Raw genomic sequence first — 15,429 nt, forward strand, 5'->3', positions numbered from 1 at the left:
CAGTAAGACAGCCACAGTTCCCATGCTGTCAAATGACAACGTGAGCCCGCAGCTATGATCGGAGGTAAAAAGTTTACCTCCGGTCATTGGTGTCAGCTGATGGGACTACTGCTATTATCAGCCAATGCCTGCTGCCTCTAATAACATTGAGAGCAGGATCAGCTGATGGAAGTGTTTATCAGCCGGTGCCTGCGGTGTAAATAAATAACTTAAAAATAAACAGAGTGGGTTGCCCTGTTTTTTTGTAACCAGCCAGGCAAAACTCACAGCTGGGGGCTGCAGCCCTCAGGTTTCAGCTTTAGCAAGGCTGGTTATCAAGAATAGAGGGGACCCTACACCGTATTTTTTAAATATTTAAAATGACTAGAGGTAAACTTTATACCACGGATCATAGCTGCGTGCACACGCTGTCATTTGACAGCGTGGGAACCGCGGCAGTCAGATAGGTGTTGATGACTTTACCGCCGATCAGAAGCGGTGTTTGCCGCGCTGTCATGCATATGACAGTGCAACAAATACCCGGTGTTTGGGGGGGATGGACAACCCGAACAGTAACACAACTATTTATTATCAATCTATCTCATACCTATCCATGACTTTCATATCTATCGCATGTCTGCACATTTACCTATAACATTTTATTCTACGAGTGCTGAGGAACATTTGCAGCAGCTCCTGACATGACTACAGTGCCATCAATCTATCTGTCTTTCCATCAAGTTACTTATGTAAATTTGTTTGTCCCTATTAAAATTCAGAATCTCCAAAAAGGTCACCAGAAGATCACCCTTCAAGATGGCGGCCCAGTGGGAATCTCACACTTGCACTTCACCATCTGGGCATTTCATAAATAAAACCAGAGGTTACAGAAGGGAAATCTAGTTGGCACTGACAAGGTTATTCTGCGAGTGTGAGAAAGACTGGAACCAAGGACATTCACTGATCAGGGATGAAGCTACTGGGAAAGGAAATCTGCAGGAACTAGAATATGTCACATTATATCTACTGCAACACAAATCCCAGAATTACAGGATCTATATTGGAGCCGTGTTCCCATGTAGCATAGATGTTGCATTTTTTTGTTAAAGCAGAAAATGTATTGCATTTAACAGTTCAAACAAAGTGTATGTGACATCATGTCGACTCCGACCTAATGTGCGTCCAAAGACGCTGCTGACCTCTATATTTTTTTCATGCAAGTTTTTTCACTATAGGATTTTTGAGGAGCCTTAAAAAAACGCATGCATGCAAAAAAAAACCTTCTACAAGTGAAGAATCTCAGTATTAATGTACTAACAAACATATTTAAAAAACGCTGCAGCAAATCTGCACCAAAATCAGTAGATTGCTATTGTGTATTCTGATGTAGACACATGCAGAAAAAAATGGCAGGTTTTAACATGTGTGGGAGCATGGTATTTTTTATGGCAAGTGAGGCTCTAACAAATATATATCTCCATCACTGTTCAAAGGTCAAGGTCAAGTCCCATTGGCTATTATGTGGTGAATCTTAGCAATACAGTAATGGAGGCAAGAGGGTGGGCCTGGATGTGAAACCCATAATCTGATCTCATTTATACTTCTAAAACCATCTCAACGTTTTCTTTCCCATCTATCCCAACCATCCACATCCTCTTAGTCCATCAACACTGTTCTCGTGCATTCTCCTCTTATATGCCCTTTACCGCCCTCCATGCATTCCTTTGCTTATTTTTATATTTTTTAAGACAAGTGTAGCTTCGGGTCGTGTTTGGCCTCCATCACATTAATTGACCCACGTTGAGACCTGTGGGTGTTGTGTTAGCTTAAGTGACCAATGAACCCAACTTTTATGTGCCAGTCCCTACTTATTCTGCATACATTATTGACTACAAACCTATATCCTAATAAAGCAGCCTCACCTGTGCACCTGGGTTTCCTTGCTGACCAGGGGGTCCTGGTTCACCTTGGGGTCCCTATAATAATAATAATAAATTTTATTTTTATAGCGCCGACATATTCCGCAGCACTTTACATTTCAGAGGGGATTTGTACAGACAATAGACATTACAGCATAACAATAATCACATACAGTAGATTATAACAAATACCAAGAGGAGTGAGGGCCCTGCTCGCAAGCTTACAGTCTATGAGGAAAGAGGTAGACACGAAAGGTGGGTGGTAACAGTTGCCCTGATTGTATGGACCAGCCATAATGTTAAGTGTGTAACAGTACAGACACAGAGGGCTAATGGATGCATAAAGCATGTGGGAACATGATGCTGGGAACCTGGCTATGGTAAAACTTTTGGCTCTGCCACACAGGGATAGGTTAGGTTAATGTGTTGAGGTGATAGGCCAGTCTGAATAAATGCGTTTTCAGGACACGCTTAAAATTGTGGGGATTGGGGACTAATCGTATTGACCTGGGAAGTGCATTCCAAAGAATTGGCGCGGCACGTGTAAAGTCTTGGAGACGGGAGTGGGAGGTTCTGACTATTGAGGATACTAACCTCAGGTCATCAGCAGAACGGAGGGCGCGGGTAGGGTGGTATACTGAAACAAGGGAGGAGATGTAGGGTGGTGCTGAGCCATTGAGGGCTTTGTGGGTGAGGGTAATAAGTTTATACTGAATTCTGGAGTGGATGGGTAGCCAGTGTAATGACTGGCACAAGGTAGAGGCATCGGTGTAACGATTGGTGAGGAATATGATCCTGGCTGCAGCATTCAAGACAGATTGGAGAGGGGAGAGTTTGGTAAGAGGGAGACCGATTAGAAGAGAGTTACAATAGTCGAGACGAGAATGAATAAGAGAAACAGTAAGAGTTTTTGCAGAGTCAAAAGTAAGAAAAGGTCGAATTCTAGAAATGTTTTTGAGGTGCAGATGACAAGAGCGAGCCAGTGATCGAATGTGGGGGGCAAAGGAAAGCTCGGAATCAAGTATGACCCCAAGACAGCGGGCATGTTGCTGGGGAGTAATAGTGGAACCACACACGGAAATGGCAATGTCGGGTGTAGGTACATTAGTAGCGGGAGGAAACACAAGGAGTTCAGTCTTTGACAGGTTCAGTTTCAGATATAGTGAGGACATGATATTAGACACAGCGTTTAGACAATCGCCAGTGTTTTCTAGAAAGGCTGTCGTGATGTCAGGAGAAGAAGCGTATAATTGGGTGTCATCAGCATAGAGATGGTACTGGAAACCAAATCTACTGATTGTTTGACCAATAGGGGCAGTGTACAAGGAGAAGAGGAGGGGGCCTAGAACCGATCCTTGAGGAACCCCAACAGTAAGGGGAAGGTGAGAGGAGGAGGAACCGGCAAAAGAAACAGTAAAGGAGCGGTCGGAGAGATAGGAGGAGAACCAGGAGAGAACGGTGTCCTTGAGGCCAATGGAATGGAGCATAGTGAGGAGGAGCTGATGATCCACAGTGTCGAATGCTGCAGAGAGATCCAAGAGAATTAGCATGGAGTAATGACCATTTGATTTAGCTGTTAGCAGATCATTAGAGACTTTAGTGAGGGCAGTTTCAGTGGAGTGTAAAGAGCGGAAACCGGATTGGAGAGGGTCGAGAACAGAGTTTTCTGAGAGATAGAGGATAAGACTGGAGTGGACCAGGCGTTCCAGGAGTTTAGAGATGAAGGGAAGATTAGAGACAGGTCTATAGTTAGCGGCACAGTTTTGGTCGAGGGATGGTTTTTTAAGTAGTGGATGTATGATGGCATGCTTAAATGAGGAGGGAAAAATACCAGAAGAGAGAGAGAGGTTAAATATTTTAGTTAGGTGAGGGGTGACAGCAGGGGAAAGGGACTGGAGGAGATGTGACGGAAATGGGTCACTGGTGCAAGTAGTTGGGCGAGAAGATGCAAGGAGCCTGCTTACTTCTTCTTCTGTGACTGGTTCAAAATCAGAGAGTGAGTTAGATGCAGTGGGGGAGGGAGGACAGTGCATGGTATGAGGGGATTTGGAGATAATTTCCTGTCGGATCTGGTCAATTTTTTCTTTGAAGTAATTGGCCAGATCGTCAGCTCGAAGCTCCGTGGTTGGGGCCTGTACTCTTGGATTGAGTAGAGAAAAATAAGGTGAGTAGAGTAGAGAAAAATAAGGTCCCTAAAAATAAGGTGAGCAAAGTCAGCATATAGAGACAAAGAGTACTGACCAAGATATGATTATATAAATGGCTGCCTTACTAATCTCATATATTAATACTCACTACACTTCCTTTGGGTCCAACTGGTCCGTCCATGCCAGAAACGCCCTGTTTCAGGGACCGGAAGAAAATATGACAAACAGGAAAATTTGTATTACTCACAAATCAGTGGAAAAATTAATATAATCAATTATCCCATTTGCAGTGCACAGCTAGAACTATAGTATGAATGATCAGCACAAATAAGGGCAGGGTAAAAGGAAAGCATCATCCCTGATACGATGGTGGGAAGACATGAGCATCGCATGTATCACAGTCGATGCTCCCCAGCATTAGAACCAATGGTAATTTATCATCAGAGCTGCAATGACAGATCCGGATTTCTGCATCTTCGCTGCTTTGAGCTTCTCCACAATGCAACTTATCAGCAATATTTTAATAAGTGGAGAAAATGTGGAGTAATTTGCCCAGTTCAGGCTCATTACCCATTAAGATAGTTTGTGCGAGTCTGTGGGATGGCGTGAGACAAGGATTACTGCAGATTCAGCAACCGCTGCCTCCCACAAAGCCTGACACCAACCTTCCCAATGTTACCACCTGCAGGATAATGAAGAGGAGCAATAACTTACGTGTTGTCCAGGGGGCCCAGGAGGTCCCTTTGGTCCAAGTAAACCACGTGGTCCCTATAAACACAAACATATGAATTAATATTATAAAGTATATAATAAAATAATCTACAATGCATAAATCTGACATAAACGCAGCCTTGCTATGGAATGGTTGAATCCTTCACGCATAAAATCATGAACGTCAGGTTATATACAAACATTTCTGAAAGATCTTAGGCATGAAGAGTTTTAGAAAAGTAACAAGGTGAGGATGGAGTAGTAGGGCAATTGCCCAGTGACTTAGCACAGACAACTAAGGATGCCCCAACAGCGTCTCTGAGCATAATGGGGCCCATGACTGCAAATTCTGCAACTTTGAATTTTTTTCCAGTGGTGAACATCTAACAGGCGAGACATAATCGTGAAATCCAGCATAAAAAACAATGTCGACAAAAAAAAGGTGAACTGGTCCAAAGTAAAAAAATTGCCTCAATGACTCTGGTGGAGATTTGCTGAATCTCATTTTTCAAGCTCCCTGATGGAGTCAGAAATGTAATGTGATAGTATCCTTACTCTGCGGGACCAAAAACTAGTCTATTCTGTTGTGATTTTGATTTCCACTCTCATACATGTCTGCTGGGCTCAGCTGAGCATTCGTGTATGAGCTGCTGCTAGACTTCTTTTTCAGCGGCTTATCACCTGCATGAACAAAGGATTAGACATGTTGTGACCCAGAACCCCAATGCTTATTTTCCCTCAGATCTGCATTTGGGGTAAAGTAGGGATAGCCTGTTATACATTGGACTGATGGCCTGTTTTCTGACTTGCATTGAAAGTGTTTGTGCCCCTTTAGTATTACATTTATTTGTTTTTCCTTGAAGCACAAAAAGTGATATACAACTATTAAAGAAAATGTACTGCCAGCACCCCCAATGCCGTAGGACTCTGCAATGTAAATACTAATATCCTACTCAACTTTAAAAAAAACCCTCACATGCAAAATACTTACAGGTTCACCTGGCAATCCTCGAGGTCCGACCTCTCCGTCATCGCCCTAAAAAAGCAACAAGACGCTTGAGTACATCATATCTCCAACTCCAGTGACACGGCCCCTGTGCTCGCCCTCACACCAGCAGCAGGTACCACACACTGTTTATGGGATTGTTTGCACGTGGACACAATATTATATTTATGGGATGATGTGCTTACCCTCTCACCGTCCTCTCCTGGCGGTCCGGGAGGCCCATGTGGACCAGATTCACCCTAACAACAACCAATAAAATCTATTAACCACTTCAAAATAATTGTCTATGACAGCTGGAAATTAAATCAGTAGAACTGAACCTACACGATGACCCTTTTCGCCAGGCAAACCAGCCAAACCATCAAATCCTCTGTCACCCTAGAAACAAATAAAAAAGCTCAGTTATTATGAGTATTTCTTACAAGGCTTAAACACACGCAATACTCCATACCTTAGGTCCAGTCTGTCCAGGCATACCTCGAGCACCATCACTTCCTGCCCGGCCCTGGAATATAGGAGAAGTAATCTTGTAACTTACTGCACATTATCAGAGATTATCCCCCGGTTGTAGGTGATTGCATTACAGTAATGCCAACAACGGAAGGTCTGTGCACCTACCCTTCGTCCAGGCTTTCCTGATGGTCCAGGAGTTCCTTGAGAACCACGAGGACCCTACAAGATAAACATGGAGAGAACCCAGGAATGCATGAAACTGCTGCAAAATAAACTGCACTATATACAACATGGAGAGTATGAGCATAAAAGACGAAAATTCACTATGTGGCTGGCAACCCTGCTTTACTTCTCAGTGATAAGAGTCCTCCTACCATTACATGACTTTTACGGTATAACAGCCCCTATCTGAGCACCCCCACCCCCATGAACTGGAGACCCGTCCCATTTCCAGCAGAGAAGTGGTGATCTATAGTAAATATGATGAGCATGTCAGGCAGGTTTCATTCTTTCTATAGGGCCAAGGAGTTTTTCCATGAAGGTAAACTATATTTTTAACACTTGCTTAAAAATCATCCATCTTTATTCTGCCATCATTTGCTGTGTCCGTTATTAACAGGAGCCATGATGTGTGGCACCATTACTATGATGGCCTGTGGACCGGGTGCCGTTAGGCTGCAGACTTCATTGGGTAACAGCGAGTCAGTGCAGACTTGAAACAGGGCACATAAAGGTAAGGACTTTACATTGTTACTCATATTTTTTTAAGGAACATGAATCTTTAGCCAATACTGTATTACAAGGTGTGCGGTCTGATCACGTCATTATATCAGTGGTATCAGTAACAAGTGTCTGTGAGAACTTTTGTTACGATACAGGTGCTGGTTGTCACCATAAACATATGAAATAGTCATTATTGTCTGCACAGTATACAGCAGATTAATAACATGGATGAGATTCCTGCTCTCAGAGCAGGGTCTTATGAAGACATTTTACCTGTGGCCCTAAGTCGCCTGGTTCTCCCTTCAGTCCTGCCGGACCTGGAGACCCCTAGAAGAAAACAGCAGTAAAGTACAGTCTTAATATCACATTAGTCACATAACTGTACTGAAGGTTCAGGATCATCTAACTTCCGTGACAAGAAGCCTTCATTACTCACCAATGGACCGGGTCTTCCAGTAAGTCCCATTGGACCAGACGGGCCCCTTAAGGCCAGCTGAAATCAGAAACACAAAAAGTCTTGATTACACTTTGAACCAAGAATGAGGTTTGGAACACAATTTTCTATTCACTAAATCTGCACTTTAAGAAACTGATACAAAATAGCAATATGTCTCCCTGTTATAATTCTCTTGTTTGGTAATGCATCAAGTAACGCTGTGAGGGGCTGAATCTACATGGACGCAGTCACAGGACTGAGCTGACAAATGTCTCCTCTTATATGATAATGTCCCAGTAGTGACCGGTGATGTTCCATTTCATAAACTCATAGAATGGTAGAGTTGGAAGGGACCTTCAGGGTCATCGTGTCCAACCCCCTGCTCAAAGCAGGATTCACTAAATCATCCCAGTCAGATTACTCAAAAATTACTAGGGCATTCAAAAATACATGAAAATTATAATTTTTCTTCAAAGACCAATAGCAGACAAATAACTCATATAAAGCCAATGTTTCGACCTATTATGGCCTTTGTCAAGGTATACCGGCTGTACACCACGGAAACTATCTCCATCAGGAACCCGGATCCTTTCACGTTCAGATATACTTTTACAAAGGCTGTAATAGGCCAAAACATTGGCTTTCTGTGAGTATCTGTCTGCTATGGATCTTTGAATAAAATAATAATATTTCTGAGCATCTACCTTACATACAGTTGAGCAAAAAACTTATTCCCCACTTTTTCATCTCAGACAGATGTCTGTCCAGCCTCTGTTTGCAGACTTCCATTGAAGGAGAACTCACCACTTCTCGTGGCAGCCTGTTCCACTCATTGATCACTCTAACTGTCAAAAGGTTTTTTCTAATATCTAATCTGTGTCTTGTCCCTTTCAGCTGTTGCTTTTAAAATTTTTAGGAGAAACTTTGCTATTGCATGACTGGGAACTTGACAACTGGGCAGAAATGTGACCAAAGGGGTTGTTTTAACTTCCTATCTTAAGCAGCACACTGTTGGGCATCCCACTTGCCGAATGGATGGTGATCTGCTGAATCACTGACAGTTTGGGCAGTGTGGCATAGCAGAGTCACTTGGCATGGTTGAGCCACTGGTCCAATCTATCAGCTCTCTTATTCTGCTGAAAGAAGCCAGTCTCAGAGCGGCGCTTGCAAGTATGCAATCCTTGCCCAAGACACCGGCAAACCTCAGCAATGAGCAGTAAACTATAGAATTGAGAAAGGAGAGGATTTTTAAGTAAATTGCAAAGTTGCTTATTTTATAAGCACTTTTGAAATTTACAAAAAATAAGATGAAATCACCCCTTTATAAATGTGATCTGCTCTCCATGGACTAAGCTAAAACAATAACTTATTATTTCCATAAGTAGAGCCATTTGTAAAGTGTGGGGGAGTACGACAACCTATCTACACAAGCAGAGCTGCATTGTAAAGTATGGAGGAGCACAACAACTTATCTTCACAAGCAGAGCTGATTGTAAAGTATGGGAGGGCACTACACCTTATCTGCACAAGCAGAGCTGATTGTAAAGTATGGGAGGGCACTACACCTTATCTGCACAAGCAGAGCTGATTGTAAAGTATGGGAGGGCACTACACCTTATCTGCACAAGCAGAGCTGATTGTATAGTATGGGAGGGCACTACACCTTATCTGCACAAGCAGAGCTGATTGTAAAGTATGGGAGGGCACTACACCTTATCTGCACAAGCAGAGCTGATTGTAAAGTATGGGAGGGCACTACACCTTATCTGCACAAGCAGAGCTGATTGTATAGTATGGGAGGGCACTACAAGTTATCTGCACAAGCAGAACTGCATTGTAAAGTAAAGCAGAGCACACCAACCTATCTACACGAGCAAAGCTGCTTTGTAAAGTATTTGGGGGCACAACAACCTATCTACACAAGCAGAGCTGCACTGTATGGGAGAGCACAACAATCCATCTATACAAGCAGAGCTGCATTGTAAAGTATGGAGGATTTTGCTTCAGATTTCAATGTGAATGCACCATGGATTTCACCCCTACTACACTAAAGTGGGTGAAAGCCACTGTGAAAATTTGCAACAGGAACTGACACCCTAGGTTTTCTAACCATCTGAGGTCTTCAAATGTGAGAATTCACATGAAGAATAAACTAGCATTTCATCCAATGTGGAGGAAAACCAAAGGTAGTTATAAAGGCAGCTCAGCTCATCATATATGACCATAACTGCTCACTAGACAGGCTACACATAGGTGTCAGCAATGACTGGGCTGTCAGTGTGAGCTGCATGCTTACTCTAGCTTGCTGTAGCATGGCTTGAGCCTGGGCTTCTTGTTGAGAAAGTTGGGGTCCTTTGGAGGAACCATCTCCTCCCCCTGAGAATCGGAACTAAAAAGAAAAGAAAAAAAGAACAGAACATGAAAACCTGATGGGGAGAAGACACAATTGGCTATAGGGGTCTATAGTATCCATATGTAATGTAAGGGATGAATACATGATTGCCCCATTACATTTATACATTGTGTGGTGAGAGCACCAGGCCATAGAGAAAGCTCAGGGCTCACCTGGCCATCTCCTACAGTGAAGCTGGATCGGCATTTTATTCTAGGCAGTAAAAACAGCATTTTGTTGCCTACAAACAAACCAAGTGACGTTTTTATCCCCACCTCCGCCTCTGACTGTGCTGCTTTTATGCAGGATGAAAACTGCTCCTTTTATGAAAACAGATCTTAGATTTATTCCTGCTTAAAAGGCCCTATCAAGACTCCATGAAATTGCTGTGTATTGAATTATAGATAAATCACATTTATATCTCGAGGACTTTATTGCAGCAAAGAGAGGGCAATGAGCCACAGACGGCTTAATGAGTGCACATTTAACCCGTGCAGTACTGGAGGCTTTTACATTAGGCGCCATTATAATCCTGCACACTGCTCCCTCTAGTGGCACAGGCAAAAACTGCATAAAATGAAAATGGAGATAAACTTATGGGTAGAAAAATACTAATATAAAATATAATAACGGTTTTCAACTTCACCAGCATCTCTGGCTCGCACTTCACTTTTCTGGTTACTAAGGATATAGCTAGACGGTCCACTCAAAACTGTAACCACTTGCGGCAGGCTGACAGCACATGATTGAGAAACAAAATTGTGCTGCAAATGACTGCACGGTCCTCTGGCCTACAAATCGATCAGAAAATGTGTCATGTGCTTGAAAAGTTTATGAGAGTGCTCAGGTCTTCACTTTTAGGGAGCAGTCAGATGGCCATATAAACGGAACTGAGATGAGACTGCAAGCCTTGCTCTGGCTGCGGCTCTCCCAACCTGAACGTGACAGCAGCATAGATATATGACGCTGTGACGCTCAGATCAGGAGAGCGCCAGACAGTCTAATGTACTGTGGACTGATCTCAGTCCGATTTAGACAGCTGTCTGACCCACTCCCATAGGCATCATTTTAAATTTTATTCCTAGAATAATATATGGCTGATTGAACGGGAATCGGTCACCTGGTTCTAATGAATTGGATCCTGTACGATTACAGCCGGGTATAATTTTCTCTGAAATGCTCTGGCTGTTTCAGTAGTGGTACAATTCGATGATCCGCTGACTGACGGAACTCATGCAAAGCACACCCATTCGAGAGACCTATGGCCAGGATCACACATGCGAGGAATACGGCCGAATTTCACATGTTAATACCCGACACTGCCGCCAGCACTCAGGAGCGGAGCCTGTGACTCCATGTAATGCTCTGCGGCCGCACGCTCCACTCCCGAGTGTCAGTGCCAGGTATTAACATTCAAGACTCGGCCGTATTCCTCGCATGTGTGATCCCGGCCTATCACTGATCTGGTGAGGCGCTGAGAAAAGTCAGCCAGGTGCGGCACTGGAATAAACTCGTCTCTAGTCCCTGAACAGATCTTCAAACTATATTTCCCTTAAACACTAAAGTATTTCAGAGGACACCATACCAGGAGACAATCGTGCAGCCAGGCTCTGATTCATGCTGCCCGTGGTTTGCGCAGCTAGAATCAACTAAAAGTTTCCCTTTAAAGAAAACCTTTCACAACATGGTAAACCGGACACGTCACGGAATAACAGCTGCAGAGTGGAGTAAAACGCAGTTTTTATTTTTTTATTTCTCTTGTATGTTGCAGAGATTTTCATTTGTAAAATTTAAGTTATAATTTATGTTACAGTTCAACTGAGTGTTACCAGAAATTCCTCTCTAGGGGCGTGTATTTCTTTCTCCGCATGAGGATAGTGGGTCGCCCTCCCAGGGCTGTGGGGTACTCCCGATGAGCTTCAATGGGAGTTGTAACGGCAGCGTGGTCAGGTGTCTCCACCTTACCTGAATGGTGGGGTACCACACCTCAGGAGGAGGTGCAGTACCTCAAGGCGACTGAACCCTCAGGGGCACCACAATAGCCAATCATAAGCAAGAAGCGTCATGCAGGGGAGAAAACAACACGTCCTCTTGTATCAGTATGGCAGTCAGTGTGGGGGGAGGGTGAGAACTTTCGGCTTAAGGGTACCGTTACACCTAGCGATGCACCAGCGATCCTGACTAGCGATATGACGCGGTCAGGATCGCTGGTGAATCGCTGGGTGGTCGCTAGTGAGCTGCCACACAGGCAGATCTCACCAGTGACATCGCTGGGGACTGGGATCGCTACTTACCTGTCAGACGCGGTGATCCTGCGTCCTCCCGCCCGGCTCCACGTGTCGCTCGTCGGCGCCACAGGAAGCGCCGCAGGAAGTGACCGACGAGGAATGGTCCAGGAGCTTCTCGCGCGATCAGCGATAACCAGCAGGGGAGCGGGTCGGAGGTAAGTATCACATACAGCGATATCGCTAGCAATATCGCTGCAACGCCACAAAATCGGTGACTTTACAGCGATATTGCTAGCGACATCGCAGTGTGTAACGGGGGGCTTTATGAAATGACATCTGCTCAGCTGTGTGAGGCTGTAGTCATTCCCTGTATTGGTAGAAGATAAGTAAAGCTACATATCTGCAAAGTTATTCAATATTATGGATAGATGTTTAATGAAGACTGCAAACATTTCTCATCTTCTTTTCTCCTGATTTGACATAAAGTCAAGGGCTTAGTGGTATTGCAGCTGTGATTTAATTAGGACAAAGAAGAAATTACGCGATTTGCTTCTATGAAGACTGGTGCTGGGTGCTCTACTGCAAACATACTGATCAATAGAACCCAGATCTATCCTCAGGAGCTTCATCTCATCTGAAGCAGCAATGATCACTAGATCCTCTGCCGCTTGTCTGCTCCTCGCTGGACTCTTTATTAGAGGCTTTATGGCTTCTCAGGTCTTTTAAACCAAGCGACACATGTAGTTTCCACGTGGGTTTGGCAGGAGTGTCAGATTTTGTGAAACAGCTTGAATCAAATGATTGTTCTTTTGATGCAAACAGCAGTTCTTACTAATAGGAATCTTCCAGCATCTCTGCGCAATAGTCAAAAAACATTTGTGACAGATGCATTCACAGTAACTATGCCATGAAATAAGAATTGTTCCCTAATATAGCACCAAGGGGATCAGACCTGCGGCAGTGTGCTGTGCTTGTTGCCGAATGATACAACCACAATGGCGGGTGTGAGTAGAATTATTCAGATGAATTGTGATTTTAAGCCATTTCTTGTCTTATTGGTCCGTGTAACCCATTCCTCTAATGAATACAGATCTCCATATAATACTGTATTTTTCGGACTATAAGATGCACTATTTTCCTAGAAAAATGTGGAGGAAAATGGGGGATGCATCTTATAGTCCAGATGTATCAGTTCTGGCTATGGTGGGGAGATGGGGGAGCGGTTTCGGAGGTGCAGCGGGTCACAGAGGCTGGAGCCAGCTGCTGCGGCTAACTCCTGTGCCCGCTGTTAAAGAGAAATTAATATTCACTGCATTCCACGCCCATGGGCATGGAGGATAATGAATATTCATTTCTCTTCAATGGCATCCTGATAAGATTGGCCCCCATCCCGGTCCTGGTAGGATTGGTCCCATCCTTTCCTTATCCTGGTATGATTGGCCCCACCCCCATCCTGGTATGCATTTCCCCTTCAGAAAACAGTAAAAAACCAAACCATTACACTTACCTTACCTGGTCGCCCTCGCAGCTTCCTGCTGCGATGCCAGCAGCTGATTAATGCTTGTAAGCAGTGCATGGCAGGGACGTCAAGCGCTGCTTGCAAGCTGAAAGGCAGCTGCCGGAATGCTCAATGCACTGCACGCCGGGACTGTCTGCACAGAGAGCATTCATTGTCAGTGTCAGCCGAAGCTTTCCTGCTGCTGCCGGAGGTCATCTGTGCTAATACTTAAGAGCAATGAATATTTGTGAAGATTCGGCAGACTTAATGGACATTATTTGGCCATAAATAGCCATGGGAACCACTAGGACCACACAATCATGATCTCAGGGTGCAGATGGGGTTAAAGAGGGAGCCCCCACACTATGTTATCCATGTATATGCGTAGTGAATAGCTTTGGATAAGTGCTTATCCAAATAGCTATCGCGCTTCCTGAATAGCTGCCTCGGGAACCCAGATACCTGGAGCGCTCCCGATAATCAGCTGATAGGCGCCACAGCTGCATGAGTCGCGGCTGTGTGACAGTCACAACACATGCAGGAAGAGCCTGTTTGTTGGCTCACTGCCCCAGAGGAAGACACTTCGTGTCGATACGCGTGGGGTTCCACTCCCACCATGGATGATATCTTGAGTGCATAGGGGCACTAACCCTGACATAGAGCTAAGTATTGTTTACAGCTGTTCCTTTTTTACATCTGTTTCTTGAATTGCTTTTTTTGCCAGAACTTTGCATTTACCTTTATACTTTTTGCATGACATAGACTGCCTGGGATCTTGTATGCTCAACACAGTCTACGGGATCTGGCTTATATATGCACTTAATTGCCTGTATTCATGTGTTTGCACATTTGAGGATCCGGTGCACTGTATGCACATCTTGAACCTTCTGTATATTTGATACATTCTATTATCTGTCACTACTGCTCATTGTGTCTATGGTCATATGCTATGCCCCTAATTGAATAAGTGCCCTATCATCCGTGTCTGGGTCCCTCAATGGACATATTGTAGGCTGTTCCTGGTATGTGGTTTTTGTAGGCCATAGTTGTTTTATTTAAATGTTTTTACTTTGTTTTGTTCTCCCATATTTTATCCATAATGTTGTAATAAACAATTGATATTTTTTGGTGATCACTGTTGTTGCATACTTCTTTTCTCTTGCTTCTTCACATTAATATTAGTGTATGCATAGGTTGATCCCATCATTTTGATTATTTGGATGGTGCCCACTCCCTTTAAATAATACGCTAATAGGTTAAATGACCTCCATCTGTGCTAACACCAATCGCAACTCATGCAGCAAGGTGTCAGCTATAGTGTACAGCTGCTGCATTTTCAGTCGATGCTATTCACTTATATCTCAGGTCAGTTTAAAGGTGAAGATGCATCAACACCACAATGAAATCACAGTAATCCGATCACATTGCCAGAAAAAACACAGTCATGGGAATATATCATATATGAAACCAGTGTATTAATACAGCACCTTTACTGACATCCGTGGGTACTTACGGGTAACATGATCATAGTGCCTGGAGGTCCAGGTAAACCATCAGCACCTGAAAGTCCTGGTCTTCCTGGGGGTCCCTTATGGGTGATAAGACAGATACAACAAAATGCATTAACACAGCATGAATAATTCTGCTCAGTATCCAGATAAAACTCAACATTTCAAAAGTTGAACTTCTGTAGGACCAGAACCTAAACCACTGTACATTCCTGTTCCAAGAGATGCAGGTTCTGTAAATGCACAGACGTCATACATGGACTCTGCCTCCACTGGTCTCAGATGAGACCTTTGATCATGTCCTGCTCCCTCTGACCCAAGGAAGCACCAAATAATGGACAGGGGGCAGTTACGATTCTGAAACAAGAGTGATTTACTAGGCCTTGATGAAAATGGGATGCAATGGTGACGGTGTCAAGAGTGGAATCC

General features: G+C 43.9%; 1 protein-coding gene across 2 annotated transcripts in view; it reads right to left on the reverse strand.

Moving 5' to 3' along the window:
* The window catches only part of COL5A1 (collagen type V alpha 1 chain), a 237,648-nt gene that overhangs the window by 85,094 nt on the left and 137,125 nt on the right, over nucleotides 1–15,429 (reverse strand). For both annotated transcript variants that reach the window (XM_073559469.1, XM_073559468.1), the window contains exons 12-23: nucleotides 15,006–15,080; nucleotides 9,671–9,763; nucleotides 7,375–7,431; nucleotides 7,212–7,265; nucleotides 6,381–6,434; nucleotides 6,214–6,267; nucleotides 6,087–6,140; nucleotides 5,948–6,001; nucleotides 5,748–5,792; nucleotides 4,760–4,813; nucleotides 4,194–4,238; nucleotides 1,902–1,955 (exon numbers count right to left, since the gene is read on the reverse strand). In XM_073559469.1, coding sequence (XP_073415570.1) covers nucleotides 1,902–1,955; nucleotides 4,194–4,238; nucleotides 4,760–4,813; nucleotides 5,748–5,792; nucleotides 5,948–6,001; nucleotides 6,087–6,140; nucleotides 6,214–6,267; nucleotides 6,381–6,434; nucleotides 7,212–7,265; nucleotides 7,375–7,431; nucleotides 9,671–9,763; nucleotides 15,006–15,080 — 693 coding nt within the window. The remainder of the gene's footprint in view (nucleotides 1–1,901; nucleotides 1,956–4,193; nucleotides 4,239–4,759; nucleotides 4,814–5,747; nucleotides 5,793–5,947; nucleotides 6,002–6,086; nucleotides 6,141–6,213; nucleotides 6,268–6,380; nucleotides 6,435–7,211; nucleotides 7,266–7,374; nucleotides 7,432–9,670; nucleotides 9,764–15,005; nucleotides 15,081–15,429) is intronic.

Source organism: Dendrobates tinctorius, unplaced genomic scaffold (assembly GCF_039654945.1).
Source record: "Dendrobates tinctorius isolate UK_male_01 unplaced genomic scaffold, ASM3965494v1 ptg000013l, whole genome shotgun sequence".
Classification (NCBI taxonomy): domain Eukaryota; kingdom Metazoa; phylum Chordata; class Amphibia; order Anura; family Dendrobatidae; genus Dendrobates; species Dendrobates tinctorius.